The 25248-nt window shown below is 34.7% G+C and overlaps 1 protein-coding gene across 1 annotated transcript in view; it reads left to right on the forward strand.

The window, feature by feature from the left end:
• LOC110036418 (serine/threonine-protein phosphatase 4 regulatory subunit 3) overlaps positions 1-25248 on the forward strand; it is an 88208-nt gene that overhangs the window by 52933 nt on the left and 10027 nt on the right. The window contains exons 17-19 of the mRNA XM_020740856.1: positions 4712-4810; positions 18657-18874; positions 18963-19077. Of these exons, the coding sequence (XP_020596515.1) occupies positions 4712-4810; positions 18657-18874; positions 18963-19077 (432 nt within the window). The remainder of the gene's footprint in view (positions 1-4711; positions 4811-18656; positions 18875-18962; positions 19078-25248) is intronic.

Below are 25248 nucleotides of genomic sequence, written 5' to 3' on the forward strand. Positions count from 1 at the left end.
ATATTTATAGAAAGAGCAACTCATGGCTCCTTACGCGTTAATGTCAAAAAGGCGGTTACAAGAAATTAGTGGGAAAACTGGATCCCGCTAAAAATATAGAAAATACATAAAGTCATAGGGGGTTCTTTTTTCCTCAATACAACTCCACCGAAAAAAGAAAAAAAAAGCTAAAACAAAGGGAAATGTAACCAAAATATACATGTATCAAACCAAAACCTATACCCAAAGAAGTGACTTATACCCTCTATGAACATGTATATCAAAGGAAGTGAAGGTAATAAAATTTGTAAGCCAACAAATGACATCTCGAGACCAGGAAGCCACAACAGGTCCCAATGATTCCAAAACCTACAACTCAAAAAGGCTGAGGAAACAATAAAGAAAGAATTAAACTAAGTGATTAGAATAGAAATAGTGGTCCACAATCTTCCAACCTCCCAACCAACATTGTCAGTTAAATCGGACCTATAATGCTCGCCTAAAATATGGAAATGCAGTAATAATTTGGAGCCATGGGCCTCCAAATAAGAAAGATCTTGCCCGTTAACAAAAACATGGTGAATATAGAGCATAAATTCTAGCCTCCATTCTTCAATCTTAACCGTAAGACCAGACCTATTACTGTACCTCCCAAGTGCCATATCTTCAATAACAAACCTCCCAACCATCATCACAAATAAAACAAAGGAGCCCTGGGCCTCCATGCTTAAGATATAACACCAAGCACTGTACCTCCCAAATGTCAAATCTCCAATCACAACCCCCCAACCCATAACCCGAAATAACCCCTAGCTCCACAACCACCAACACTAAGTCCAACAACCACCAACACTAAGTCCAAATAGGGAGCTCTGGGCCTCCCAAATAGATCAATACATATATGGAAAAGGAGTCCTGGACCTCCATGCGATAAAAAACCATACCCCACAAAAGTCAAAAGTATGAATAGCCATATCTCCAGAAAACCAAACCTCCAATGTGCCCGAAAATAAGTGAAGAAGAGAGAAATCCAGCCTAATGATATCTTGGGCCGATCCAAGCCACTCGACCACCCAAACTGATTCAAGAGGAAATAAATATTAAAGAGAAAAGGGTACAAATATGTTGTATGAGCGGGCCCAAAAAAACACCCAACCCACACGATACAACACACAAAAAAAGAAATACAAAAACCCAAAAAAAAATGGTACATATAAGATCAATCGGAATGACCCGATTTAGTTCTGCCCCTGACTCTTGTTCTCGGAAGGGAACCAACTAACAAATTGGTTAGATGCATACCATTGCCTGAAGTAATCAAAGTATCATCTATTAGATTCCTTAGTTCAAGTAGATCTCCATTCTTCTTCTTCCTCTGGAAGTGTTGACCTGTCATTCATCATCCAAAGATTATTGCTCATTTAGATGAGGTGGTAGTGCTGCAGTAGAAAGATTGTCAATAGTTGTACCCATAAGCGGTTCAAGTGTGTGTGAGATATGAGTTGTCGCCTCTACTCTTGATACTTCCTGAAAATGGGGAGCTGCAAGGTTTTCGTGATTATCAGTCCGTGTAGGTGAGGTCCTTCAATATTGTTTTCAATAGGGTTTTGCTCCGCAGGGTCATCCAGCTTCTCATCAATCGCAAAAACAATATTTTCAGGGGGAGGGTCCACAAGGGCAATTAAATCAGGCATCAAATCTTATCCTGTGGTAGTTTTCTCTCCAGGTGGAACAAATATGTCCAAAACAGTGGAGTTAGATCTATCCTTATTTACTTGATCTTTAGAATTCAAATTAGGATGAAACATATGACATTTATCAAGAATATTCCCAAATTTGTTACAATGAGAACAATAAGGAGGTCTATGCTCCATGTCGATTTGTTGTCAATATCCATTATGAGCTGTGTCCAACCAAACTTCAGTAACATCAGGTAAAGTAATATCTCTTTTCACAAGTATTCTAACCACATAATTTCTGGTTAGGTTGCAAGTTGGTAGATCTAGTTTCATAGAGTCCCAAGTATGACCCCAAAAGAGTAAAAAATCTGATGATGAAAAAAGTGCAGTTTGAGACCATATATACTAAACCATACCGGTACAGTAGGAGGTTCATGATTGAGGTCAAAATCAGGAGACCACTTGAGTAACTTCATTGATTTACCAGCAATGTTAAAATATTTTTTTGGAGAAAATTCGAGTATAATTTTCAACCATGGTTAATTGAATCAATACATGTCTTCCATCCATGAGCCCAACTTTTTACTTTCCTGCTAATTTGAGATCATCAAAACTTTTCCTGATAACTTCCATAGGTGGGTGCCCCCACGAAAATTTTCCAATAGGAGAAAACTTGAATTTCTCAGTCAGGGTTTAAATTTCTAACTCAGAGGAAAAAAAATGTTGTTTTCCCGCTTTCTCTACTTGCATTCTTAATTAAGGGGCAGTCACCTGTACCATCACGATACTTCTTATAACTTGTGGGGAAGACAACTGCCGTCTCCACGTGAGAATCACTCACCATGTGGGCAAATGAGGCTTTGGCAGGTTCAACCGAAGGAGAAGAAAGCTCCATCACAGCAAGGAAAAATCCTGCAAAGTCGGGCAGAGGGCAAAAATGATATGTCGAAGATGGTCAGGGCTAAGCCACATATATCGAAGTCGCGGAACAGTTGCAGCTCGACGAGGTCCATGAAGACAGACGAAGAGCCGCGCAGAAGAAATGAGCCACATAAAAGGGTGCCTCTACAAAGCTAAACGAAAACGACGCCGAAGCCCTTCGTTTTTGGGAAGGTCGAAATGATGGCGCGTAGGAGGAGACAACGTGCGCAAAAAGCCGAGGGAGAGAAGCCCTTCGTCATCGAGTACGAGAAGACCTTTGTCGTTAAGCACGACGGAAACACTGGATTGAAAGCTGAAGGATTCAAACCAGGGAATTGCCATCGGGCGAAATCCTAGTAGAGCAGCCCGCCACCGACGCCATCATATATATATATATATAATACACATAAACACACACACACATTTACTCTTCTGATTATTATGGTGTGTGTTTATGTGTATTATATATGTATAGACACACACACACACACACACACACACACACACATACATACAAAGCATATGTGGCACTAAATCAGGAAGTTGGGACTATTACCTTTAACAGAAACGAGGAGACGCTTATGTAGACTGCAAGCAAAGGTAAAGTCAACTGAATTTTAGAACCGAACCCTCAGTAGAGAGTGAGTTCAGTAGTTAATATATATGATACTAGGAATAAAGATTAGCACATTTGCAATATATCATCGAGAAAATGAATACCTTTGGATGGGTACCAGAATTGCCGAGTAAACAATTTAATAAAATGGGAAGAAATCTATTGGACAATCAACATCTCAGCCTTGAGCGAAGACTTTTGTTCTCGCAATACTTATAAAAGCCTATTTCTTAAAGCGTGTTTTCTGCATCTCGGCCTCTACATTTTAAACAGCTGGGATCAAAACGAGGGTGATCTTTTTGGCGAATAATGATTGTATTGGGAAAGCACACTAAGTATATCATGAGTGAAAAAGGCTTTTATCTACCAGAGTAAGAAGTAAGGAGTAAACAACATATAAAAGGGTACGGAATATATTGGACAATCAAGCGTCTTAGCTAAAACAAAGACTTTTGTTCTCACAAAACCTATTAAGAAAAAAACATTTTTTGAAGCAGTTTTCTGCATTTCTGCCTCTCCATTTCAATCAATAGGAATGAAAACAATTTTAGGAATGCATGTGCTCATGGAGAGAATTATTGTGGCGGATAATGCAATTGGAAAGCATATTAATTGTATCTTGAGTGAAATCGTGTTAGCTAATATCAAAAGCAGAACTCAATACTAGAAGGAACTCAGTGAGGGCGTCAGTAAAGCAGAGAGCTTTGTTAGCAAGGGTCAGCAGAACTGGGCTCACTTTATAGCTACCCTGGACATTATAGGATACTTGATTACTTTTGTATCTGAGAGCTTATGAGAATTGGAATGGGTTTGGATAGATGTGTCCAGATTTAAGGTAATACTGCTCACAGGTAATGTCCGAACATGACCAATTAACCAAACTACTCCCCACCAATTTAATTAACATAATTGGATGTGCACAACGTACGGTTGGCATTAAAACCTGTTGCGCCCGTGAATGGCTTCAAGCTTTTATCTCTGTTGTGGACTGGAACCTTTACGTGGTCAAAATCAACACATTAATTAGAAAAAGAGAAGAAGACAACAAATGGTTTTTCTTTGCTTTAGAAACATAAGTTTTGCTTCATTTCAATTTTTGCATGATGTAGTTACAGCTTGAACATCTTGTGAATGGTCGAGTCCAATCAATGCTTTAAATCTTAAATGCATATGCACTTAGGTAAAATTGTTAATTTTAGCTTAGATTCAAGGGATATGCCGTTTGTATTTACTTAATACATTTTGCAATCTCTAAAGTCTTTACTCTTCTGTCATGTTCCTTTTATTGATAAAGCCAACGCAGGTCACATGCTTGATCAGCTGCATAACTTTTAGTAGAATAGTGTTGGTTATCATAACTTAGTTTGGCTAGATTATGCTCTTGTGTCTATGAGTGAATGGCATGGCTATGTTTTTTTTCTGTTGAATTCAGGCAATTGTTGAAATAACTCTGATTAATATATGCCCTTGATTATTGTTGAAGTGATTTTACGTTATTGATGGTTTCTTTTTTCAGGTCAAAGGTATGATGACTGACTTTGGAGAGGGGATGCATTGCCAGTTTCTTGAAATCATGCGCATTTTGGTAGATTCTTACTCTATTTCAGGATCACAGGTATTTTCAATTTATATATTTTAAAACTGATTTAATTTTCTGAATGCCAAGTGAAATTATTGTTTGCGATGTTTCTCCATGAAATCGAGGGGTTGTATTAGACAAAACATGGCTATAAGTGCAAAAATAAATTATGTGAAATAAAGTTACTATCTCATTAACACTCTTCAGGAATTGATGAGGCGTGGGAATTCTTTCAATGGTTTTATTTTGAGTAGATCTTCAGTTTTCTTTTATTAGGTCTCCTCAAAGTCTTGCAATTTTTTCTACAGTGTTTAAAACTATCACTTCCATTAACAGTTTGGGCAAGTTATCTTTTTTTATATTTTTTCTTAATGCTCCTGATACTTGTATATTTTTCCTAATGTTGCAACTTATCAGGCTCTGTTAATATAATTGTTTGAACCATTCATTTTTACCGTCGCATTATAAAAAATAAGTTGAGGAGGCTTTAAAGAAAACCAAGGGTGGAAAGTCTGTAGGACTTGATGATATCCCAATTGATGTATAGAAATGTTTAGGAGATTTGAGTGTTTCTTGGCTTACTAAACTCTTTCATATTATTTTAAAAACTAAAAAGATGCCTGAGGACTGGAGGAAGAGTGTTTTGGTCCCCATTTTTAAGAATAAAGGGGAAGCACAAGAGTTTGCAAATTATAGAGGAATTAAGTTGATGTGTCATATTTTAAAATTATGGGAGAGGGTAATTGAACATAGGTTAAGACGTATTACAAAGATTTCTCATAATCAATTTAGATTTATGTCGGGCAGGTCTACCATGGAAGCTATACATTTATTGAGAAGTTTGATGGAGAAGGTCAGAGATAATAACGAGAATCTACATTTTATTTTTATTGATTTAGAAAAAGCTTATGATAAGGTTTCAAGAGATATCCTTTGGAGAGTTCTTTTGAGGAAAGGTGTTGATATGATTTATACTCAAGGCTTTAAAGATATGTATACTAGAGCTGTTACTTGTGTTTGAACTGAAGGAGGATTGACCAAATATTTTCCTATTTTTGTTAGATTACATCAGGGATCGACTTTAAGCCCATATCTTTTTTGCTTTAGTTATGAATGGTCTTACTGGACATTTACAGGAGGATGTACCTTGGTGTATGCTTTTTGCTGATGTTATTCTTCTCGTGGATAAGACGGGAGAAAAAGCCCGGAAAAACTTGGAACTATGGAGGTCTTAATTGGAGTCTAAAGGCCTTCATTTGAGTAGAACTAAAACTGAATACATGGAATGTAATTTTAGTAGTAGTAGCTCTAGTGACAGAAGTGTAACTTTGGGTGATCAAATTATTAAAAGGTGTTAATGATTTAGATATCTCGGGTTTGTTGTTCAAAGCACTGGTGATATAGATGGGGATGTTAATATTAAAAATCAAGTTGGTTGGTTGAAGTTGAGGAATGCGGGCCGTTTGTTTGATTGAAAAGAACCGCTTAGACTGAAAGGAAAATTTATGAGACGATGGTGAAACTTGCAATGCTTTATGGAGCTGAATGTTAGCCTTTAAAAGGGAAGCATAATACTAAGTTAAGTGTTGTTGAGATGAGAATGATTAGGCGGATGAGTGAATGAGTTAGGCGGATGAGTGACTTTACACTTAGAGACAAAATGCAAAATGAATATATCCGTGATATTGCTCCTGTGACGGACAAAATTAGAGAATGTTGTCTTAGATAGTTTGGTCACATTAAACGTTGACCATCTGATGATCCGATTAGGAGAGTAGATGTTTTAGGTTCGACTTATGTTAAGAAAGGCAGAGGTGGACCTAGGACCTATAATTTATTAGAACTAAATGAAAATATGACATTAAATAGGACGCAATGGAGAAAAAAGATTAATGTAGCCGACCCCACGTAGTGGGATTAAGGCTTTGTTGTTGTTTTTGTTGATATTCTTATTTCTTTTTTTTATTTTTAAACTCATAAATCAACTTTTTTGTTACTTGTGGATTATTTGTAACCTTAAACCCTAATTTCATATAAAGAGCATTCGACAGGGACACATTGCATATTAGTTGATTTTGATGATATATCCTGCTATGAATAATTCTTAGATTGCCTTTGTTGTAACTTGGACATCATGTGTTTGAATCGTAGAAATAGCCTCCTTTTAATGCATATGTAAGCTTGCTCACGTTAACTTAGTTTTCCAGAGCCTTAAGTGCTAGTTATACCCCTTTTTAATGCATTTTTACTTTAATGCATCCGTAATATTCTCTAAAATGAATTCCATTAAGTCATTAACTTGTTCTTGATTAAGAGGCCTGAACACTGGAACCAAAGTTGAGCCCATTGTACTAGTACGAGCCCTATCAAAGCTTAAGCTGCTATGACTCAACACGAGGGCTTGAAATTTTAAGGTGAGAATAAACAGTCAGACGGTAAAATTCAAATTTAATTATTTCTACTATTACTTATTATTTATCATCTAAAAATTTGAGAGAATCACTGACAACATAAAATTTAAATTGAATTAAATGTAGAATAGTCAAAAATATAATTATTTTTCTCTCTTTTAGCCATGTCTTTTATGAGCATTTTTTCTTCTGTCGCTAATTTCCTAACACTGAACTTCCTGAAAAATATTAATTTAATTTCACAGTGAGTTGTCAACAACTAACTCAGTGAATACTGATATTATTTAAATTATATTAGCATGTGTGAATAAAAAAAAATCACGTGCATGCTAGTCATATACAGTGAATCAGTAAAAGATCGTTTATCAATTTATAGATTCAAAGATGATCATTCAAGAGATTATGTTATACGCTATTTTATCTAAACTATACATATTCTATCAGTAATTGGAGCGTTGCCTAAATTGTAGCAATTACGGTATGTAAACATCATTATCTTTTGTAGTTTGCGTGCATGTGCAGCTTAGCATCTCATATAATACCATAAAATGCTTAATTTTATCAATCAACAGGCCCATGCAAACATACTATATAAATTATTTTACTTGCATTGTCATGCCATTTAATATCTTTTCATTAAAATCAATATTTGTAATAAGTAAATATAATATAAATATCTGGAACGTTCATTTCAATATGGTCACTTCGACCAGTAGAGCAAAATACTCATATTTAACTTGCAGTGTTAAGATATCTAACAATTATCAGTCTAATGCAATTGGTTTAGAAGAATTTAATATTATCAGTGTAATTTAGAAATAAAAGTACCACCTTCAAATAATTTTACTTGATTTGAGTTTTCTTACTCCTTTCGAGTTTGTCTCATAGAATTTGACAGCTATAATAGCTTATAAATATAAATTTTAATCATATTATTTAATTATGCTTAATTAATTTTTAATTAATTATTTGAAATCTTTTTAAGTTTACATAGTAGTTTACTAGATTATTGAAGTTACAACTTTTATAAAAAAATATTTAACTTGCATAAAATTTTTCCTTAACTTTGTTTTCTTATTTAGTATAAAACTTATTTAATTTATCTAACACAATATTTAGTTTTTACCAACTGTTATTCCAATTGTTGCAGATTGTTATGACTGTACTATTAAAATTTTATTTATTTCAATCATACTCTTATTTTAAAAATAATTTTCAATTATCTTCTATGTACATATGAGTTTGTGAGTAATCAAATTTCATCATTTAGAAAGTTTTTCTTGGAACATAACAATCAAATTATGTTCAATCATATTTTGTTTCGACAATTGCTAATAATATTTTAAACTTCAATAAAACCTTAGTATCACATTGTTTAATATCTCTGTAAACAATTTAAATAGCTGAAACCTTATTGTTATTTACTTTTTAATTAAATATATATCATTGTATTAGGATTTTTCTTCCAACATCTCAATATTGAATATATGAAGACAATTTTTTATTTATGATTTGTATAAAAAATTATTATACTTAATTTTCTCAATTTTCTATTTTGTTTCATTTATATCTCCAAATGTGAAAATAAATAAAGATTATCTTCATAAGAGAAATCTCCTTAGGTAGGCTTAGCTCTTAAGTTTGATCAACTCGGTACAATGCAAACCCCTCAATCACGTGCTCATCTTCTTCGTCTTCCTCTCCGCATGCGCTCTAGCTGGTTTCGAATTCACGTGTTCCAACTGCCCTCTACTTCTCGCATGAGTTCACATGTCTGTGCTTGTTACACACTAAAATGGTCAATCCCTTCTCTCTAAACTCGGCCTTGCTCGCACAAGTTCATCCATCAGCTTCGTTCATCTCACATGACTGCTTGAGGTTTTGGTATATTTGATGCACGTTGTCACTTCCTTTGTGGTCTCGCTTTAAATCGCATGATGCTAGTGTTGCTCTTACTTGTTTTTTTACCTCAGTCTCGATGCCTCTTTTTTTATTTGACCACTTGCACACCCTTTCTCTTCTCTTTGTTTGCATTCCTATAGGCTTTGTTTCTGTATCCTCTTAATAACGAAGAACCAACTCACTCTATTTGCTTCGACTTCCTCCCTTTGTTTTCTTCTAGCGAACTCTATCTCTCTCATCTCTTTAAATTTGCATAGTGCGACCCCTTCCTCTGCTTGCTTAGCCTCCCTATCTGTCTCATACCCTTCATCTTCGCATCTATTGTTTAATTCGATGAACTCGTTTGCGCCAGTTTCATCTAGCTATAGTTGCCGGTTCCATATTAATTATTATTATTTTTCATGTTACCTAAGCGGTGCTGAGGCCCTCTATTAGTATGTTAGAAATTACGTCCTATTTCACTTCCAATGTGCCCCTATTTTTTTACTCTTACAAGCACCTCAACAATGCCCTTATTACATTTGATTTTTATACATTGTCCTTCACATCCCTGCAATAAAATTCCTTTTGCGCCATCAAATATTATGCACCAAGTGGTCCATTAAACCAAATGGAACCTGTGTGAGAGTTTTTCACTTCTTAATTTTTGCTAATCAGGATAGCATCCACCATGTGCCATGCATGCCACAAGCTTTATGAAACACTTGATATTTGTTGATCCATCAATTCTGATAGCAGTGCTGGAGGGGGTAAAACACCTGGATTTGAAGCTGTGCCTTGTATATTAGTGGATAGACATTTATCAACTCAAATCTTAATCTATTTGGTAAGGGACACTGCCAATATATTAGGAATGCGAGTCTTGTTGAACTTTTATTAGATGGTTGCTTTTCATTCTCATGTCATCTCAAATTTCTACCCTCTATTCTAGTGGTTAGAATTCCTATTGGTTGATAACTTAAACATCCACCGTAGTGAGCGAAGTGTATTTTTTCTGGTAGTGTTTCTGTGTTGTAGGTTTAGACCAAACCCGATGGTCTTTTATTTGAAAAATAAAGCTAATTGATCAGTGTATCAAGCATTGGGTGAAGTGCACAAAATGTTTGGTTTCATGCTTGCCTCAAGCTTGGTTTCAATTGTAGCCTAAATTTGACTCAGTGATGGACAAAATGGGCCAAAGTTGGTTATGTTTCTGAACTTTTTATGTTTAATTTGACAATAGCTAAGATGAGATAAATTTACAATGATGATTAAATGCATGTTAGTTATGAATTTGCTTAGGGGTCTTGTTTATAAATGATATTATCATGATTAATAACCTTATCACTAGTACTTGGTCTAATGAATCATCAATTTTCATTAAAACTTGTTAAGTCCTATGCTAGTTGTTAACTTTATTTTTCCTAAGTCTAGATATTTATGAAAAACATATATTAAGAATAACTATTTTTACAAATAGCTCTATGATATTAATAAAGATTATTAGGGCTAAATAAAAAAAAAAATCATATGCAATGGTGAATTGCAATTTTTAAAAGACTTGGGTGTTATCAAAAGAATAAATAAATAAGGCCCGGTTGGACTGGGGCTTTTCAAAATAATGACAAACGCTTTTTTGTATTTTTTGATCTATATCAAAGTATGTTTGTGCTTAAATCCGCAAGAAAAAAAATGACAAAATCAGGTTGGTTTCTTAGAACATTTTTGCTTAACGAAGAAAAAAGGGAATTATGTTTCTTAGAACTTTGTAATTACAAATCCGGTCATTGCTAATGTCTATGGGCCAATAGCTTTGATATCTCTTCACATAAGTATGGAACCTACATGAATTTTTTTTTTTCTTTCTATTGATTTTCCCAATTTTCTTCATCATATTTTGTTTGAGGAAATAGTGAAAACTGTTCCCTTTTTTTTTTAGTCTAGTTTAATCTTAAATTGTATAAAGTATCCAATTTAGTCTCGACATACTTAAAATAGGAGTCAAAATAATCTTCTCTTAATAGTAATGAAAATTGAAGTTAAAGTTAACATATGATATGCTAAAAATGTAGGTATTTTAAGTAGTTATATTTCAAAAAATTACACAAATCTAATTTCCTACTTACCTTCTATGGATTATAATCTATTAGTAATATACTCAAGGTTTCTTACTTCATTTTGAAATGCTTTATGATGAAATATCCCAAATTTAAAGTAAATTTTTGTTAGATTTTTGTAAAAATTTCAAGCTGTAATTCTTAAAATACGTCCATTTTTAACACTATTAATTTGAACTTTAATTTGTGTTACTTTTAATGGAGAGATTATTTTAGCTTCTATTTAAAATGTCTAGGGACTAAATTAAAGCTTCTATAAAATTCTAGGACTAAAATGGATTTTCACAGTCATGGGACCATTTTTGTTTCTTTCTTTTTTCTTGTTTGTTGTTTTTTCCTATTCTTCACTAGTTAATGATATCAGAAGTAACCCACACGTAAAGGCAAATATTATTGCTGAATTTCAAAGGGGGTTACAACGAAGACTCTAAAAATGAGAAAAAAATAACAGACAATAGAAACGACCCATTTATGTCGAGGACGAAATGGGTGAACGCCAGCTGATCCATATGTGGGTGGTGGTCTAGGATGTTGTGGCAGCAGAGTGGGTGCTAGAAGGTACTAATTGCAATAGTGTCGCTGCAGGAGGGGCTGATGGCGGTAGGTGGGGATGTAAGAGGGTTGGTTGGCAGCAGGTTGCGTGCTGGAAGGGGCTGGCGACAGCATGTGGGGGGCAGACGACAGTAGGTGGCGGTGCAGGAGCGCTGATCGACTGCAGAAACAGGAAGGAACGAGCTACACGAGGCTAGCGAGTGGGGGTAATAGAGGGGGTTGCAGCTGGGATGACTTGAAGGGTTTTGGGCCTGTAGGAGATTACAAGATTGCTATCTTCGGTGAGGTGGATGGTTGTAGCGGTGAAGACGATGGCGAAGGTAGTGGAGGCATGGTTACGAAAGATGTGAGGAAGTCGAGGATAATTACCACCTCGAAGTGAGATATAGCTGGAGAACCACTCGCCCTCGTATATATCTCTGAGGGAAAACTAGGGACGTCGACGACTATCCTCACAGAAAAGAAGAACACACACTGGCTGGTTCAACCCCCCTAGCTTTGTGTTAGTCTCTCGAGGTTAGGTGTGTCGACCTCATTTGTTGAAGTTTTTGTCTGCTCGTTTCTAGTGATGGAGCTGCTGAAACCTCCCGGGGCTGAAGGATCTTTGAGTGCGACTCTCGTAGATCCTGGATCCCATAGTTGTTGCATCGTCTCCCAAAACACCTGAGGATTTTTCTCCACTTGTGAGCATACATTCATATTGGTCCAACCTTTTGAGGTTGCGCGTCATGCATATACTACAAAATCTTTTTGGGTTAATCCAAGATTGGCTCGACCTGATACAGAGTGAGGGTAACCTGAACCTCCTCGATATGGTGGTGGCCATGATAGTATGGTATCTATCGTGATGTCCTGAAATGCTCTCTTTTGTGATTGTCCCCTATCTGGAGTCGGTTTCTTAGACCTATCATTCTATGTTGTCATCAAAACTAGTCACACTAACGTTGCTTTGCTGGCAAGGGCACTTGTGATCTCAAGCTCTCTAGAAGGTAGAAGGACAGTGTGCTTCCCGTTCTTGGTGAAGGAGTAGGTGTTTCTCAATATGTCGTGCTGAGTCCTCCGGTTAAATTGCCACGGTCTCCCCAACAATAGATGACAGACATCCATGGGCACCATGTCGCACTACAACTGATTCTGCAGCTGGCTTACAATCGAAACCTCTAATAGACACCTTCAGTCAATGCTGATCATGTTCTCCTTCAACCACGTCAGAGAATACGACTGAGAATGCCTTTGGACTATGAGGCTCAATTTCTTCACCATTTGCGTAGATGCCACGTTTTTGCTGCTCCCTCTATTGATGATGAGATTGCATTTTTTTCCGTTCACAGTACAACGGGTGTAGAACGTGGTGAATTCACCGCGGATCCCTCATATCCTCAATCTGTAGAACCCGTCGAACCACAAGTTTCTCTCCCTCATCCAACGGGAGATGATACACCTCACTTTATTCTTCAGTTGCCTTTTTGTAGCTAACCTTCTCCAATGCGCTCTGCTCGGCAAAAAACAACTTGACTCGTCGGGCACTTGGAGGTGATGTGCCAGAATCCATGGCATATAATACATTTTTGAGTAGGGATTGTAGTAGGCGTGCTACTCTTCTCAAGCTTCTTCTCAATCAGGGTGACTGTCCTTATCTGAACCAGTACTCTTAATTCTCCGAGGCATACTTTGCAGATGTCTCCAATTGCGGGTGGTTGCTTGAATGGTAGTGGTTAACTGTTCTGTTTTTGCTGTCTTTTCATCTTCAGGATTAAGATTTGGACATCTTCCTGTAACCAATAGAACAACAACTACACAACGTAACTGATAGCGGGGTTTAGACCACTCATATATCGTGCTATGGAATGTTCCTCTTGCTCAATCAACTCACAGTTTATCTGCAACTAGTCAAACTGTGTTGTAAACTCCTCCATGATAGGCCTCTCTGTTGTAGTTGACAGAGTCTCAGAAACATTTTTATAACCATAGAACTCCGGTAGATCCACTTTGATGCCAAAATCCCTGTCCTTTATATGTAGCCTCCTCTCTCGGCCTTCTATGATACTGAATTCCAAAGCGTCAGTGCTTGTCTTCCTCATCACTAAGTCATCCATATAGAAGGGATTTAGATTCTCGTTCTTTTCTCCCCTTCAATTCTCCATATTACGATCAAGGGTAATCGCCCTCTGGGTTTCATCATTCATCTTCGCAAGCCTCTACTGAAGATGACAGAGCTCTTAATGTTTCTCTTCCCGGGTAGGCTTTGACATATATCTATTTGGTGGCATGGTTTGGGTTTGGGATTTTTGGGAGTGGAAATGATATTTGGTGGTAAGGAAAAAAATGTTCGTGGAGATGGTTTGAGTATGTCGGATGTTAGCAAACCCTAGGATAGAACTAGTGTTAGGTTAGCTCTGATATCAATTGATACTGGAGTTAACCCAAAACTCATGGAAACACAAGTGTTATTGCTGAATTTCAAATGGGGTCACAATGTGAACACTTAAAATAGGAATAAAATAACACAACACAAATGCCCCTCTAGGGCGGGGACGAATGGCATGAACCTTGGCTGACCAACATGTGGGTAGCGGTCTGAGATGTTTCGGTAGCAGAGTGGGTATTGGATGGGGCTGGCGACAACAGGTGGGGGTGCAAGATGAGCTGACAACACTAGGTGGCGGTTCAGGAGGGCCTGATGACATGAGGTGGCGATGCAGGAGGGTTGGTCACAACATTTTGGGTGCTGGAAGGGGTTGGCGGTAGTAGATGCGGGTGTGGGACGGGTTGATGACAATAGGTGGGGGTGCAGGAGGGCTGGTCGACATCAAATGAAGGTGGAGGGCCTGGCGATGGCAGAAACGGGATTAGAACGAGCGATAAGAAGCTTGCAGCTGAGGCAATATAGGTTATTTTCTGGTGGGATGGCAGGTGCAGTTTTGGGGCTGTAGGTGATAGCCAGATTGTTGTCTCTGGTGAGGTGGATGGTTGCAAAAGTGAATACGACAATGGCGTGGACAAGGTTGCGGAGGATGTGGGAAAGTTGATGATAATCACCATCTCGGGGCGAGCTACAGGGGCACCAGTTGTTCTCGGATACAACTGTAAGAGGAAAATTAGGGATGTCGACAACTGTCTAGACAAAAAACACAAAAATTGAACCCAAACACCTGAAAATGCACACATGCGGGCGCTCACACACACAGATATATATATCAACAACCTAACACCAAATTGGGTTGCTCTCTAGCCACCTGATACTTTGTATTTCAACATTTTAAGACTTTTTCTTTATGTCTCTACTGAACATTTCTGTATTTTCTAGTTTTGGAACCACTTGTGATTTTTGTGTGAATAGGGTGTCATGTTTGGGCCCTTCAACACATTGTATCTGTATCTTTCTTTTTAGTTAATATATTAGCCTTTTTGGGCTTTCTAATATATATATATGTAATGTATATGTTTGTATATGTAGTAGTATAAATAGGAGGGGGGAGGCCCCTCCCCTTGGGCGGCAGACCGAACCCTAGGGTCGCTTGGCCCCCCCCCCCCACCACCCCATTCAACAATCTTTTGGCAGAAGCATTCTTGAGCTGTAGTCATCTTAGCTATTGGCATAGCGCTTTCAGGAGTGTGTAATGCTTAGGAGATCTAGCAGTCAGTTCTGTATGGCCATGTAACCATTGGATCTTCCATGTCGAGAGGTTTCTTAATACCTGTATTTGATGCTTGGGTTTTCTTAATACCTGCATTTGATGCTTGGGATTAATAGACGTAGTTGGATAGTGGTCTATGTAGGCTGCAATATTTTCTAAGAGGTACTGGAATTCATTAATTCTTGCTGCTACAGCTTAACTTTTTCTTTCATAGTTGTTATTATACTTTTTTGTGGAGCACAGGGCTTCTGTTTAGCCCAGTAAAGAATGTTTTTTAAGGTTTACAAGCTTGAGCGAAATATGTACTCTTTATTGTTATGTTTGAGGCAAGCTTGAACTAAGCACGGCTCCCTTAAACTCTGCTAGTTATGCTCGTACTAAAATTGCATCATTTTGAATATCATTTCTACGTCAACATCCATAGTTTAATAATATAACTGTTTTAGTAGAACATGTTTGATTTATAGATTGCATTAATGGACCAGCAACTGTTATAGACGGTATAAAATAACATTGAAGAGGTGTTGCTTTAAAGGAAAATGAAAATAGTGTCTCTTTTAGTACCATAATAGGGATAAATTCCTGAAACTTTGTGTTTACAGATATAAATGTGATTTAATATGCTATGCATGTAGATGAACTTGGGGACTTGTTTGTTGAGGATATCGTCAATTTTGATATTATTCTGTTTATCTTGTTCTGACTTGGGACCTGGTCTGACTTTATTAATCTCATGTGTAATATATTGTGGTATAATTTTTAGCGTTCTTTGTTTCTCAATGATCTTGTTGCTGTTTTGGATTGATGAGTTTGTTTGAAGAATACATGCTGTTTTTTTTTAATTCCATGCATGGGGATGTCTTTATCTCTAGTTACCAAAGGCATCTTAATTCATAATATCTAATTTATTCACCTTCTGTAGCAATATAAATAGCATGTGCCCTGTAAATTCAAATAATTTTTTATTTTTATCTCATGGAAACATCCCGACTTGAGATTTTATTTGGGTCTGTCAACCGTAGATCTATTCCAACTCATCCATTGTTGAACATAGTAATGAAAGAAGCTGCCTTCCTTCTGTAGGAATCAATTAACTGCCGCTTCTCTCTCTATATTCAATTTTTCACTCTTCTCTTAGCTATTCCTCCACATTTTGCTCCACTCAACCAGTTTCTTTATTTTGGCTTTTCTAGTGGCTCTTTCTCTACCTCATTCTTTTTTTTTTCTATGTGTTTTCTTTTGTTTACTCGCTAAACCTCAACTGGGCCACCTGCCACATCCATGCTAGTGGTGGATTTAAAAGAGGGGCGGGGGTGGCTCTCACCATCTTAGACTTAAAAAAAGCTTTTTATAGCTTTGCATGGTATTTAAGCTTTTCCTCTAACCCCTGTAATTATGTAAATCAGAAGTTTTAACGCAGCCCACCACAGCTTTCCCTAGACCTTTCATCTATTCTTTGTAACCTTGGTTCCTATGCATAATTTTTTACTAGAGAAGTATATTTACTTTTTAGGTCTTAACTGAACCATCTTGGATAGATTTCATGTAATTGAAAAGGTTTAGAGCTGGGTTTTTTATTTTTATTTTTATTATTTTCTTTTTTGTTCCAGTTCACTCATTAGTTGTAACTAAATATATATAAAGTAGAAAGAGCTCTTGATGCCTAGTTATTGACCCAAAAACACACCAAACTATGGATCAATCTTTCCTCATTGATGGAATCACTTAAAGGAGTTTATGTTTCTTGTATTTTAAATGACTTAGGGTGAGTGAGTTTTTCTTGGATCACGCATTGGCTATAATTAGGTAAAGAAGAGGTAGAAGAGCTCTTGATTCTTAGTTTGTTTTAGAATACTATGACCTAGGCATTTTGGCTGCTTGTTTTTCTTTTTATTTTTAGATTGGCTTTTTTCTTGATCTAGGCTTAATCTTATGTTTTTTCAGTTGCTATGTTCTTGGAACTAGCCTTGTCAATACTATTAAATGGGACGAGTTTTATCTTTCGCTAAAGCTTATTATCTAGACTTCATGAAAACTTACCTCTCGTCAGGTCACTCCAATGAAAAGGCTCGTCTTCATAATTCTGTGATATAGTCCTGGACAATTTGCTTTTACTTTTCCCTTAGTTGTTGCTATTGAATCCCTTGGTCTTCCTTGTAGCTGATATGTTAGAACAGAGATTCGATGAGACCTTTCAATTGGGACCTGACATGTTTATTCGATCATGTTTTTTGCATACATTTTCACTACATGAATCTATGTGAGAATAATTTTAGTTGAGCATAAGAGATGTCTTTGTTCGTTACTATATTTGTAAAAAGGGAGGTAGGTTTTAACACTTCCAGCTCACTTTTTACCTTCATTGCATTTATTGCTCTATTGTAATGCTATTGTAAGAAGGTGTTTACAACTTTGCATCAACTTTAAATGGAAATTGGTGTCTTTGTCGGATTCTAATTTTTAGACGTCATTGTCGGATTGTAATTTTTAGACTTGTCCTACCAATATATCTTTAGTATCTTTGGGAAGCTTGACAATTAGTAAAATCGTTTGTTTTAGAGGAGTTAACAGTTTGTAATAGACCCATCCTCTAATTTTTAAGTTGTCAAGTTGTCCTAGTTTTGATCATTTTGTGGATTCCTCATAACACCTACAAGTTTGAGATTTTTGCACTAATAGCAATTCTTGATAAAATACTTGCCAATATGGGTTCAAAATTTTCAGTAGATGGGGAATTACAAAAAGGGTTTGTTGGGTTGAAAATTTGTCTGGAGTTTAGAATGCTCTCAATTAAAAGGAGAGTTCATAACCAAAATGACATGTTATAATTCTACTTTTCCAAAACAAATTTTCTATATAGGAGATTATCAAAGTGATTTATCATCTTGTAGCAGTCAGGGTTGTTAATATTCCAAGATGCTTGGAAGTTTTTGTCAAGCAATTGCAAGCGAGAGAGTGTAGAAACTTGGAACCTAGTATGCAGGGAATTATTTTAAAAATTGGTTGATGATTATCAGTCACAGAGCTTTTGATAATGACCACTTTGTAGGCATCCATCCCTTTACTTTCTTAAGTTTATTGATGCAAGTTATGCACTGGTTTTGGCTCCTTTTCCTGCATTGTAGGATATATATTTAGTTATGCTGTGGATTTTATTTTTTTCTTCAGTGAGCATGTAATGATTAACTTCCTCAATCATTATGCAATATGACTTGGTTAATTTGCTATAAATAATTTATTCTATGTTCTTACTCCATTTCATCATTTCTTAATTGTGCTGCAGAGGGACAGTATTATAGAGATTTTCTATGAAAAACATTTGGACCAATTAATAGATGTGATCGCATCATCTTGCCCACCGAGAAATAGTTCGCATGCAGATGGTAAATCAACTGTATCTGGTGGAACAGGTGAATACAACTCTACTTCAAAGGCTGAAATTTTATCCAACATTTGCGAGCTGCTGTGCTTTTGCCTGCACCATCATACATACAAGATTAGGCAAGGCTTAATTTAATTGCTTGCTTGCTTGTCTGTCTGTTGTTTAGCCTTTAGAGCTTAAAATCCTGCAAAATTTTGTTTTTTATAGATGCCACTTTCTTAAGACCAATGCTATAGAGAAAGTGTTGTGTTTGACTAGGAGGAGAGAGAGATTCTTGGTGGTGGCTGCTATTCGTTTTATGCGGACAGTTATCTCTAGAAATGTGAGTCTTCTGCTTCTTGATTTTCAGGAACATGTTCGCATTTAATACGTTAATTGTAAAACTATGTGATTGCTAGGAAGAACATCATATTTTACTGAATTGTCTTTATGTTGAAACCATTAAGCCGCATTTCAAGGTTTTGGTTTGCTTGCTGTGTATTTCTTGGAAGGAAACGAACTAGAACTTTAATTTACTTGAAATTTTATATCATAAATTTTGTCATCATTTCGTTAATGTTTTCCTCTTTTCAAATATTCTTCCATAAAAGAATAGATTTTGGGTTTTGTCAACTACTTCCCATGACTTTATTTCACACTTTGATAAGCTTATATCGTCTTTTATGAGTTTTACTGTTGCACTGCATTTAAAAATAATGTATTGCCTTCACTATACTTTTGTAATTCTATTTTGGGTCTGCTTTTTTTAAGTCCACGTTATGTCTGCCTCTGTTTTCTTAATGGTCATGTTCAGAAGTATTTGATGATGTCAATTTGATGCATTTTACCAGTATAAACTTTTTTGTTTGTATGTAACCTACTTTAAAAATGTTTTTTAGTACATATGATATGATAAATGTCTCTTCCCTATGAAAATGAACCCGTGAGAAGTGATAATGGTTTGAGGGTTGTGCATCTGTATTTTGTGGTCGCCACTTTTTTATTTTTATTTCTTAAGCTATTATGAAACTAATATTAGGATTGGACCTTGAAATATAGGTGCACTCATAGGATCTTGAAATATAGATATTCTCAAAGGTAAATTATTGAAATTAGTAGACATTATGATTCATAGGAATATAAATATCTTATGCATTCAAGAAACTAAATGGGTTTGGAGAAAAAATTATGGAGATTGATAGCTTATGTTTTAAACTTTGGTATTTGGGTAGGAGTCACACTGGAAATTGTGTAGGTGTGAATTTAAAAGTTTGAAAGATTTTGTTATAAAAATTAATAGAATTGGAGATACAATGATATGCCTAAAGATTGTTGTTGATACTAAGGTTAATTAATATTATAAATACTTATGCTCCTCAAGTAGGTTTAGATATAAGTTCAAAAGAAAAATTTTTGAATGACCTAGAAGAATTCATACAAATGATACCCCCATTGAAGAAAGAATTTTTATTGGGAAAAATTTAAATGCAAATGTTGGTAGAGTGTTAGAAGATTTTAGAAATCTTCATGATGGCTACGTTTTGGAGTGATTAATGAAGAAGGTTGAATCATATTAAATTTTTCTTTAGCTTATGATTTTATTATTGCTAATAATTTATTTAAGAGAATAGATGCATATATTATGACTTATAAGAATGGATCTAATAAAATAAAAATTGATTATTTTCTTATGAGAAAAAGAGATCGTTAAGATTGTAAAGATTGTAAGTTTATCTCAAATAAAAATTTAAGTACTCAACATCGATTATTAATTCTGGATTTTTAGATGAGGAGTTGTAAGATAAAGAATATAATGAAACATTGTCATAAAATTAGATGAGAGCATTTAAAAAACACAAATAAAATATTTTTTTTATGAGTAAACTTCAAGGTTTCAAGATTTGGGATGTTCATGAAATATTAAATAAATAACAAAAGAAGTCTTTGGAGAATTAAAAGTAAAAATTTTAATAAATAATAATAGTTGGTGGTTGAATGATAATGTGCAAGAAAAGATAAAATATAAGAGATGTTATAAAAATTGGTTTAAATGTAAAACTTAGAAAACCGAGAAAAATATAATTTGGCCCATAGAGAGTCTAAGAAAACAATTTGTGACACTAAAAATTCTGTTTTTAGTAATCTTTATAATATATTAGATATTAAAGAGGGTGATATATATATATATATATATATATATAGATAAAAATTAAAAAGTACTTTTCTTAGAGGAAGATATTTAGCATAGTTGGGTGAGCTATTCTATTAGACTTTTCAATGAAATTTTTGATAATATGATCGATCTTGGTGATCTTAATATCATTAAGAATAATAATATTTTTTATTTTTATCTTCACATTAGTTAAAAAAAAGTTGATGTGACTTTAAAGAAATTTAAGAGTGAAAAATCAGTAGGACTTGATGATATCCCAATTGAAGTGTGAAAATATTTATGAGATTTGGGAGTTTCCTTGGTTTACTAAACTCTTTTCTTGGTTTACTAAACTCTTTAATATTATTTGAAAAACTTAAAATATGTCTGAGGAGTGGAGGAAGAGTACTTTGGTCGCCATTTTTAAGAATAAAGGGAATGCTAAGAGTGTGACAATTATAGAGGAGTTAAGTTAATGTGACATACTCTAAAATTGTGGGACATGTTAATTGCATATAGGCTAAGATGTGGCACAAAGATTTCTCATATTCAGTTTGAATTTATGTCAATCAAGTCTACTATGAAAGCTATACATTTATTGAGCTGTTTGATGGAGAGATCTACATATGATTTGTATTGATTTATAAAATACTTACGATAAGGTTCCAAAATATGTTCTTTGGAGAGTTGTAGAAAAGAAATGTGTTGATATGACTTATATATATTCAACTCATTAAAGATATGTATACTGGAGCTATTGCTTGTGTTTGAACTTAATGAGGATTGGCCAATTATTTTCTTACTTTAGTTGGATTACATCAGGGATCGACTTTAAGTTCATATCTTTTTGCTTTTTTTTGCTTTAGTTATGGATCTTTAGTTATGGATGTTCTTACTGGATATTTACAGGAGGATGTACCTTGGTGTATACTTTTGTTTGATGATATCTTTATTGTGGATAACAGTAGAGAATGAAAAACTTGAATTATGCAAGTTGACATTATGGTCCTAAGGCCTTCATTTGAGTAGATCTAAAACTAAGTACATGGAATGTGATTTTAGTAATAGTAGCTCTAGTGGCTGGGTTGTAACTATGGATGATCAAATCATTAAAATGTGTGAATGTTTTAGTTATTTAGGGTCTATTGTTCAAAGTGATGGTGATATAGATGAGGATGTTTTTAGTAGAATTTAAGTTGGTTGGTTGAAGTGTGGAAAAGCATCGAGCCAATTTTTTGATAGAAAAGTATAGCTTAAACTTAAATGAAAGGTGGTGAGACCTACAATGCTTTATGGCGTAGAATGTTGCCCTTTTATAAGAGAAGCATAAAACAAGGTTAAGTGTTGCTGAGATGAGAATGCTTTGGTGGATGAGCATCTTGACATTTAGAGAAAAAATACAAAACGAATTTATCCGTGAAAGGGTTGATGTAGTTCCAGTGGTAGACAAGATTAGAGAGTCGTCTTAGATTGTTTGGTCACATTAAACGTTGACCATCTGATGATCCGGTTAGGAGAGTAGATGTTTTAGATTTGACTTATGTTAAGAAACATAGAGTTAACCTAAAAAGACTTGGGCATATTGCATAAAAAATGATCTTAATCTATTAGAATTAAATGTAAATATGATACTCAATAGGACATAATGGAGAAAAAAAGATTCACATAATGGAGAAAAAAAGATTCATGCGGCCAACCTCACTTGGTGGAATAAAGGCTTGATGTTGATTTTGTTGTTGTTGTTGTATGTTTTGGGTGTATTCTTAATACTTCCTTCCATGAACACATGTGAATTGGTCTAGGTTGGAACTGATTATACATTGGTGCACATGTCTTTTAAAAAAGTTTTATTCTACAACAAAATTTTTATTCAAATTGCCATCGCTAAAAGCAATCAATGGATTAACTTATAAGAGATTTTTTAGCTGTTCTGATTGAGTTCTACTGTTCATGTATTTTATTTTTCTCAATCTCTATTGAAACTTATTTCCTGAAAATTGATGTTGCAACATGAGCTCATGTAGTTGCATTCAGAATGGCCACCGTTTTGCCATCTTAATCTTTGATTATCCAGCTTGAAGCGGCTCCTTATTCTTCTCTCTTTCCTTATATAAGTCAGATAAACTAATCCTTGTAATAGCCTAGTTAGAAATACCGATTTTCTTGGTATAAAGGAGGTATGTCGGGAATGCTTTATCAATTTCCTAGGTAAAGCTCAATATTTTTACACAGTACATCAAGGTTGAAACGTGTCTCTGCTGCCAGATCCCATACCTAAACCCTGCTGATGCGCTGTTACAATTTTTTCACATTCATTTCAAACTTCCTATTCATTCTTGATAATCCTGTGGAGTTTACTATCTACGGGGTTTGATTGCTTATGATCTCCCAATCATGCTTATCCGCATTTGGAAGGGAATGGATCTCTTCTCTTAAAACGTGATTATTGGGTATTCTCTTGGTTGGTGCTAAACTGATCACCTCTCAAGCACATGTCCAAAAGGTTACTTGGAATTATTGAAAATCAACTCATTTTGTCTTGGTTATTCTCTTTTGAATAATTGTTTATGTCAAGCATGTATATATATGTTTGTATTTATGTACACACACACACACACTTGAAATTATTGAAAATCAACTCATTTCGTCTTGGAGATGATTTTTGTGGTTATGGAATAAGTGATATAAATGTATTTGGACAAGTTATAATTGATTTGCAATAGTTTATTTCTTACAAATTGCTATAACCAACAACTTTAATATTTGAGAAGAGTGCATAATTACTTCAAAAGTGGAGCCATTAAATCGTTAAGAAAGTATCTTTTTTGCAGAAATTTTAAGGTGATTTTAAGAGAGTTAACCAATTATTATATAATAATAGTTCTAAACGCATATCTAAATAACTGTCACAAATAATGGTGTCATAAATATGCAGGTGATTTTAAGCATGAAGGGAATGATTAAAAGAAATAATTGTCATAAGCTATGTTGTGGAATTTTAATGTAAAAAATTGTTTATCTTTCAATATAGGTTGTAAAGATATGAAATATAATTTCTTTGGTTAAGTCAAACTTCATGTCAGATAAACTGACTAGTCATGTTCAGAAACTATTGTATCGACAATTATGTTGTTAAGTACTATTGAGACTTATTTTGATTATTTAAAGCTAGATCTTTTATAAGTGGGTTAGTGAGTTAAGGAGAAGTCATAACCTTTTATTTTTTATATAATATAGTACTAAGGATTGACAAAGGAGATATAACCAAGCCAAAATATAATAAGTGAACAAATTTTTTATCAACTTAGACATTAAAAGCAAAGATAATATGATCCTACTTAAGGATGATTACATCAAGAAAAAGATGAAAATGTTGCTTCTATAAATTATTAAATGAGAGTTTTAAGTAATTTTTTTTTTTGAAAGAGTGCAATGAACAAATTAATCAGATATTTTATGTTGACAAGAAAAATGTAGTTAGCTTTCAAAATGATGCATAAAAGAAAAATTTTTGGCCTATATGAGATATTTGTTGAGATTTAGAAAATTATGGAGGATAGCATAATGTTTGATTTAAAATATTTTCAATGTAGTCTGAAAGAGTTAGAGGATGTCAAATGATTGTAGAAGAGTTTGTGTCAATATTTAAAAACCAAAAAAGATGTTCGTGATCATACTTATTATAGAAGAATCAGACTTATGAGTCATACAATAAAGTTATGGCATAGTGCATTAGAAAATATAGTTGAAACAATTATGTATAGCATTAATTTCATTTTGTGCTGGTAAGATCTACTGTAAAAGTACTTCTTCTATTAAAATAATTAATTTAATGGGATAAATAATATATAAATGCTATTCATTTTGTGATTGATCTTGATAAGACATATTATTGAGCTCCTCTTAAAATTGATTTGACTTGCAGTAAGGAAGAAATGTATATTGAAGTTATTAACATAAATATGATGCAAAATCAATTAGTCTTAGTAGTTGTGAGGTTTCTTAAGTTTTGGCTTGTTTGCATTGTGCGTGCACACATGATTGGAGTGGGGTTGGGGTTCTAAAAGCTATTTAAGCGATGCATTACTTCAGGAATGGAATTGAAATATAGTGAAAGGGAAAGATACACAGCGCAATATTAAACATGCATGGATTTTTAGTGATTCTATTTTCACGTTGCCTACACTTCTTTCTAAGTTCTTCATTGAGCATTCTATGAACAAACAATGCTTACCAACCGTGTGGCACTAGGAAAATTTTCAACTTTCTTTAGCCTAACATTAGCTAAAAGAAGCGTTCCAGTAACACTAGCTAAATTTCAAGAAACAAAAAGTATGAAATATTACACGGGGGGCTCTATAC

Source organism: Phalaenopsis equestris, unplaced genomic scaffold, assembly GCF_001263595.1.
Source record: "Phalaenopsis equestris unplaced genomic scaffold, ASM126359v1 Scaffold206200, whole genome shotgun sequence".
NCBI classification, from domain to species: Eukaryota; Viridiplantae; Streptophyta; class Magnoliopsida; order Asparagales; family Orchidaceae; genus Phalaenopsis; species Phalaenopsis equestris.